The sequence below is a fragment of the Triticum urartu genome, chromosome 5 (assembly GCF_003073215.2).
Source record: "Triticum urartu cultivar G1812 chromosome 5, Tu2.1, whole genome shotgun sequence".
Lineage (NCBI taxonomy): Eukaryota > Viridiplantae > Streptophyta > Magnoliopsida > Poales > Poaceae > Triticum > Triticum urartu.
In genome coordinates, this window is record NC_053026.1 from 225,605,389 (window position 1) to 225,612,881 (window position 7,493).

Consider the following 7,493-nt stretch of genomic DNA (forward strand, 5'->3'; position numbering starts at 1 on the left):
AGATATCCATACAGATATACTCTGAATTTATTTTCTTCCATTTTTCTCTCGGAGTATAGTGCATCAGCGTTCTTTTGGACACTTTATCCTAAGCCTATCTATTTTATCTCCTATCTGCACTATAATTGCCACCATTGGTTGGTAGCAGCTCCAGAGCCGAGGACCTCCCGAGCAGAGTAGCACTCCACCTACCAGCCGGCCTCTTCCCACCGCCCCCAAATTCTACCGAGCAGCTCAGCCGGCCAACCCATGGCGCACTGCCTCGCCGCCGTTGCCTCCTTCTCGCCGTCCGCCGTCCGCCGGCGGCTGTCCAGCCAGGTGCCGTTCTCGGACTGACCGCTGTCTTGTCACAGATTTGGTCATTTGCATAGTTTTAGCTTGCGATTCATGAGATTCCTAGGCTGTTCCTGTGTGTTTCTTCTAAGTTCGTGGTTGATTTGGTTGGATACTTGGATGAATAGATGCTTTCTTGGTTTGATTCAATAGTTCACTGAGTAGCATAAACATGCTTCCTCTTTTGATATCTTGGCGATGTTTCTCACATGCCTGTAATTTCCACACTTAGTGTTGAAAAAACAATACCCACTAAATGGAGTATATATTGAGCACATCATAAGATGAGCCCATGCGTTCAGTCCATATATTCATTTATCTAGAGAGAAATAGGTACATTTGAACTGGTATAGTATGGTCAGAAAGGCAGAAAAGCTTTAACTTACCTATGAGGTTAATTAACCTTACACTGGTGGGAAAATTTGCTTATTTACACATATTTACTAACAGATGTTGACAATTTGATTTATTTTAGTACAAACTTCAAAGATTCCAAAATGGCTGCGTTTAACGTAGCCGGCATTGCAACTGGATCTGGATGGCTCAGTAAGGCTTATTTTAAAATTTTCAGTTTAGTATTCTAATGTAGCCTGGTTCAGAAGATGCAAAGCTCTGGGAAGCCACCCAAGCACATCACATGCTTCAGATCTTGCTGAATTAGATCAACAGTTCTTTACCAATGTGTTGCTCTCCACATCGATGTTGATGCGTTAGCCAAATAAAAAATGCCGGCCTTTATTTTATAGTTGTATATTGCCATGTGCCTCCGGTCTGACCCGGAGTGTCCTGCACTATTAGATTCCAGAATCCATTTGGGGGTATTTTTGGGTTCAACATGACTAGTTTCATGTTAGGCCTGGTATTTGAGAAACTTGGTTGACACATGGTTGCATCGTGATCCTTGTGTATTGCACCAATGTCTTGGATTAAATTTCGAATACCTAGACCGGATAATTCATGAAAATTTGCAGTGCTGGTTGCCAGCCAGGAAGCAGGACACTTGTATCAGAAAGGCACTAGTAGTTCATTCCTTCCTCTGGTTTGAAGCGCAGCCCAACGATTATTTCACATTCTGGTTCGAAAGCGCTGCTCAACGACGCATCCTCGTTCGAAACTGCAGCTGACTGCGCAGGTGCCGACAAGCTCAAGGATCCAGAGCACTGATCACCCTGACCCTTTTGGCCCATTTGGCAACTTTGCAAAACGAGTGAGCAGAAGTTCCATCATGGCACTCTGGCTCGAAATCTGTGAGCTTTTTTTTTAGAAATGGAGGAGGACCCCCGGCCTCTGCATCTGGACGATGCATGCAGCCACTTTATTAATTATTCACACAAGACCTTACAAAGGCATACAATAGTAAGACTGAAGCCGCCGTCTAGGCAACAAAAGTGTCGCTACTCCTATCCAATTGATGAAGGGATGCTGATAGTCTGGGCCTAATACCAAACAGACCTCGCAGCCAAACCTAACATCTAAGACCTGATGTCCTAACCAGGACGCCTGCCGGGTATGGGCACCCACCAGTTCAGCGTGCTCCTCAACCAGGACGCCTGCCAGGTATGAGGCCGCCGCAGCCACCTGCCACCAATCCATCTTCAGAGCTGTACTGTTGCATGAACGTTGCCCGGTCTAGCTGCCGCCGACGCCACCACGACGCCAGACAGCGACGACCTCCTGCGCGAGTCCATCATGTCGTATTGCTTGCTTTATCTATTTTCAAGGGATTAATTTGCATTTGGTTGATCAACTGCACTTTATTAATTTCAAATAGTTCATGCATTTTTTCTGTACTATTTTTTTTCTGTGGTCTGTGTGTTTGAACAGTTCAGTTATGGAAACAATTTCTTGGTTCGTTGCAGGTGGCTAATGTAATTTCGAGCCGGAGCTCAGTTTCCTTCCGTAGCCAGAAGATGAGCTTTGTATCCATCAGTTCAAGACCGAGTTCACTTCGGTTTAAGATTTGTTGTTCGGTAGGCACACATTTCTTCTCTGTCGCAATAGTAAAAGTTTGCCACCATGCGTTCACAATATCTATATCTTTTTTTCCGAACCTTTGTACTTCTATAGGTGGCCAAGTGATTCACCCAGGCGCTTACTGGCTAGCACCATGGATGGTGGGCTAGGCAGCCTGGGTTCGATCTGGAACTCTTATCTTAATAAAACTGATGTCTAGTTCTTCCTCGACGTACGTCATTTTTAAAATATTTTTTGTATATTAAAATGTGTGAACAAGTTTGAGATTGAAATAGGTGAGAACTGTTTGCGTTGGCAGTAATTGAAATATGTAAATAAGTTTAGGGTTAAAATAGGTGAGAATTGTTTACACTGGCGGTAATTGAAACATTAAATATGGGCAAGTCTTTTAATCATTTCATGGCAAATGTTCTTTCAAATTGCAGTCTAGACACCATAGGTGCAGTAAAAATCTTCCTTGGGTAACATTATCAGATAAAGATGGCAAATGTTTCAGCCACGCTCGATGTACTGATTTGAGGTAGTGATGTTCATTCGTTTCTTGAGCAGGCCACAGGTGAGACACAGGCCAAGAAAGAGACAGTCGACAAGGTTTGTATGATAGTCAAGAAGCAGCTGGCAGTCCCTGATGGGACCCCTGTCACAGCGGAGTCAAAATTTTCTGAACTTGGTGCTGACTCACTGGATACGGTAAATCCGCAACTCCCCATCCCACAGAAATGGCAGTAGCCCAAAAGCAGCGCCGTTCATACGTAACACCGATTATGTTTTGCAGGTTGAGATTGTGATGGGCCTCGAGGAAGAGTTCAACATCACCGTTGATGAAACAAGCGCGCAGGACATTGCAACCGTGCAGGATGCAGCGGACCTTATCGAGAAGCTTGTGACAGAGAAGACCGCGTAAGTGCCTCGGTTCATTGGACAGCTTTAGAAGGCAAAGGTGTCGTCTGGATCTGTGGACTTCTGATTTTTCGGTCGCATTTGGGGCGAGAGAAAATAATTTATGGACAGCTTTGCATTCAGTCTATGTTGTGTGTTCATTACCATTTGTTCTTTCTTCATCCTCTTGAGATTTTGTGTTGTTGCTTAGGGTTAATTACCCAAAGGCTTCATAAACAAGCTAGGACCATGTCCTAAGTTCGAATTCATATGTGTTGTACTATTGTTATAGAAAAGCTAATGGACCTATGAAGATTGAAGAATCACTGCATTTTGTGTTTTTTTTTGCATGTATGAGAAGTTATACAGCTGTGAATGTATTGTTTCTTTTCTTTCATACCACAGCTATGACCCATTTTTCATAAAGAGGGTCTCCGATTCTTGGTTCCGCCATAATTTTTCTTTCCCATATGATCACTCGCTTGCTAGATTATTAATTTTTGATAATGTCTTGCTTGCATCATTATGGTGTTGTTTTGTTGAACTTTTAAGAATGAAGCACATTATAGCACCCAAAATAAAAAGAAACAAGCACATTCAGAGGGAAGAAAATCTACTTTCCCCCCTCGAACTAATTTGGGCTCACTTAATCTTAAGTCAGCCAAAGCGGCATTTTAGCCCTTATCTGTTTTTTGGAAGAACATGATTAACACAAAAAAATCTGCAAAATTCCATATGCTTTTGTTTTATAAAGTTTATACGAGTATAATTTTAGTTTAGAAATAAGAAAGATCTCAATTGTGAAGGAAAAAACAAATTGTTTATATTGCACAGGTCACAACTTTTTCATATTTTCAAATCGACATTAATATGCATCATATTCTTGACACTTCTACTTCGGTACACCCCCTAAACACATAAAAGGCTCAGATTATTCGATACCTCTTCGTTAGTAAGGGCACGATGGTCATATTTGTAAAAGTGGCCCACCCGCCCGACCTAAGACGTGCAGTACATATACGCATTCGTTAGCAAGGCTCATTTTTTGAACTAACATTTAATATGCATCTTTAACTGCATGTACAATCCTTTTTTCAGAATTTTGGAAAATATATAATTATGTTGTTCAATAAGCCGGAAAGGGACACACACCACACCTCACCTCTCGAGAAAAGAAGTAGACATAGAAGAACCATAAGAAAAAGGAAGAGAAAAAAAGAAGAAAGGGAAAATGGAATCTTCTACCTCATCCTCCGCCCTTCTCCTCCATGGCCTCGCTTGTGCTTCTCCCTCGAAGGCGCGACCTTTCTTCGTTTCCCCCGTCAGCCCGTCCTCCCCACTCTCGACCTCCATCTCCATCAACGCCTCCTCTCCACGGCGGCTCTTGCCCCATGCTCCTCGCGCTGCCGGCCGCGGCAGTGACAAGGACAACCGCGTGCAGGAGCTGAGGGTGCCTGATTCTTGGCTCACGCCCACAGGAGCAGCACAGGTTCGCATCCATGATTCCATCTCCGTCATCTCATTTAGTCTTGTAGCAGCACTTCCTGGTGATTGTGTTATTTTGCTCCAGTTGGTGGGTAATAATAATTAGGGGAGTGAACATGCTTATCTAATGATGCCTATCAGAGACCAGTTGCATTTCTTATCAAACCTATTATGTAGCCTGAAAGTTGTTATGCTCCTGCTCCTGTTTCTGGACTGTTATTAGCTCAAGTCTATTTACACGCCATTTGTACGGTCATTGAGCAAGGCCACCTCCATCTTTCCACCTCTTACCAGGAATCCGAATGGCTGAGGGGAACGCTGCACAAGTGGCTGGACGATGAGTACTGCCCAGAGCCGGCCAACGTGGACATCAGCAACACCGCCGCAAGGTCGTACCACGAGTCCCTGACGGCGAAGCAATCTGACGTGGGAGAGATCCTGATGAAGATGGTCGGGGATCTGCAGGAGCTGTCGTACCAGGAGAGCTTCCACGGGGCCTTCTCCGCCGCCAACGCCGCGGTGCGTTTGATAACGCAGAGGATGGAGCCGTCAGCCGGTGAGTGATCGTTGACAGACAGACCTGGCCGATCGGCAATGGGTGGCTCAAGTTGTCTGGCTGCCCCGACCATCCTTGTGTTTAGTGCTTCGGGGTTGATGCGGCATGTTTGTCCACGGGAAGGCAATCTGCTTTGTTTCACTGGGAAAATGCTGTAATTCGCATGCAGATTAGCTTTGTGAATTACCTGGCGTTGCGTTGGCGTTGGCGTTGGCGTTGGCAAGTGGTCTGTTCAATTTGAATCCAAGTGACATACCGTGTCCTGCTCGACCGATGTTCTTTTTTATCTGGAACACCTAACATTCCAATTAAAGTCCGACTGCCAAACATGTAGGCTGTCAGGAGCTCCCCTCGACCCACAAGCTGACAGCACATGCGCTGGGACATTACATAACCGGGGGCAGTACATGACTCGACCCACAAGCTGACAGCACATGCGCTGTGGCAGATGCTTTGCTTCGCGGAATAAGACCTTGTACAAGGGAGGTGCTTAGAGAAATAAACCGAGCTTTCCTTAAGCATCAGTGCTTATTTGTATAGAATAGACGCTTAACTAAGCGTCTCTAACTAAGCTTAACTAAGCGTCTCTTCTATAAAAATAGGCATCGGTGCTTCAAAAAACCTGGTTTATTTTCATAAGCATCTCTCTAAGCACCTTTCATTGTATACGGCCTAAGACACCGAGAGGTCCACAATCCTGGCCGACAGATAATACAGCCGACAAACAATCCGTCTCAAACATCACCTGTCCCATTTCATACAATTCAGCTAACCTGATGGCCTGTAGAAGAGCTTCAGATTCCGCTGTTAGCCCAAACTACTACTCCCTCCGTTCTTAAATATAAGTCCTTTTAAACATTTCAAATGAACTACAACATACGAATGTAAGTAGACATATTTTAGAGTGTAGATTCACTCATTTTATTCCTTATATAGTCATTCGTTGAAATCTCTATAAAACTTATATTTGAAAATGGAGGGAGTAGTAAATAGCTCTCACTTGTACACTTAACAGAGGAGAACTAGCTAGATGTTTCAGTTACACACAAGCTGCTGCCGCGCACACACATGAAGTGAGGAGCTCACGTACTAGCACTAGTAGATGAAACTGACTTGTTGTTTTGCTATTGCTCGGAGTGATTTACAACGAAGGTGCATATGCCCTTTTATAGGGATGCTTGCAAACTTGTAGTACTAGTTCAGCTCAGCCTTTTTGACTAGATAAAGTCTAATACTAGTTCTCCACCTTAAGCTTTTGACTAAAGAAAGACTATTACTACTCATCGTCCACTACTCAACTCCTTTCTAACCAGAGAAAGCCTAGTACTCCCTTCGTTCCAAATTAGATGATCCAACTTTATACTAACTTGTATTCCCTTCATTCTAAATTACTCGTCGCAGAAATGGATGTATCTAGAACTAAAATACATCTAGATACATCCATACCTGCGACAAGTAATTCGGAACGGAGGGAGTACAAAGTTAGTACAAAGTTGGATCATCTATTTTGAAACGGAGGGAGTATTACTTAGCTACTTTCCATGCAACCATGCATGTGTTGAAGACAGGGTGAAGCCCACAATCTCCCCCTTAACCCTGTTAAAGAAGCTTGATGTCCATAAGTCCGACTTTGTCGCGCAGCTCCCGGAACCAGACATGACCAAGTGACTTGGTCAGGATGTCCGCCTTCTGCTCACCAGTCCTGATGAACTCCACGATCACTGTGCCTTTCTCGACGCAGTCACGTATGAAGTGACAGCGGAGATCGATGTGCTTGCTATGGTCGTGAAGTACTGGATTCTTGCAGAGAGAAATCGCCGACTTGTTGTCGACGAAGATGAGCGCAGGGGCGGTGTCCTGATTCAGCATCTCGCCGATGTACTCCGCCTCGCACGAAGATGCGGCGACAACCTTCTGCCTCGCTGATTGCCAGCTGACTGGACTATTCCCGAGAAGGAACAATATGCCCGAGGTGCTCTTCCGGGAGTCCACGTCACCAGCATGGTCGGAGTCGCTGTACCCGACCAAGCTCTCGCCGTCGCCACGGCGATACACGCATCCATGCGTGAGCGTACCCGCGATGTACCGGAGCAGGTGCTTGACGGCAGCGAGGTGATTGCTTGTCGGGGCTTCCATGAACCTACTCAGGTACCCGACAACAAATGTGATGTCCGGTCGGGTGTGCATGACGTACCTGAGGCTCCCGATGATGCCGCGGTAGAGCGTAGCATCCACCGCCTTCTCTGAGCTATCCTTACTGAGTTTC

General features: G+C 45.1%; 2 protein-coding genes across 2 annotated transcripts; both read left to right on the forward strand.

The window, feature by feature from the left end:
• Positions 1-57: 57 nt before the first annotated feature.
• On the forward strand, positions 58-3,512 carry LOC125508463 (acyl carrier protein 1, chloroplastic). Its single transcript, XM_048673180.1, has 4 exons — positions 58-318; positions 2,193-2,303; positions 2,857-2,997; positions 3,083-3,512. Exons 1-4 carry the CDS (start codon positions 250-252, stop codon positions 3,209-3,211), a joined length of 450 nt encoding a protein of 149 aa, XP_048529137.1. The 5' UTR covers positions 58-249; the 3' UTR covers positions 3,212-3,512.
• An 860-nt stretch (positions 3,513-4,372) lies between these two features.
• LOC125508462 lies at positions 4,373-5,497 on the forward strand. The gene is made up of 2 exons (XM_048673179.1): positions 4,373-4,675; positions 4,966-5,497. The coding sequence occupies exons 1-2, from the start codon at positions 4,418-4,420 to the stop codon at positions 5,233-5,235; spliced, it is 528 nt and encodes a 175-aa protein (XP_048529136.1). The 5' UTR covers positions 4,373-4,417; the 3' UTR covers positions 5,236-5,497.
• The last annotated feature ends 1,996 nt before the right edge of the window (positions 5,498-7,493 follow it).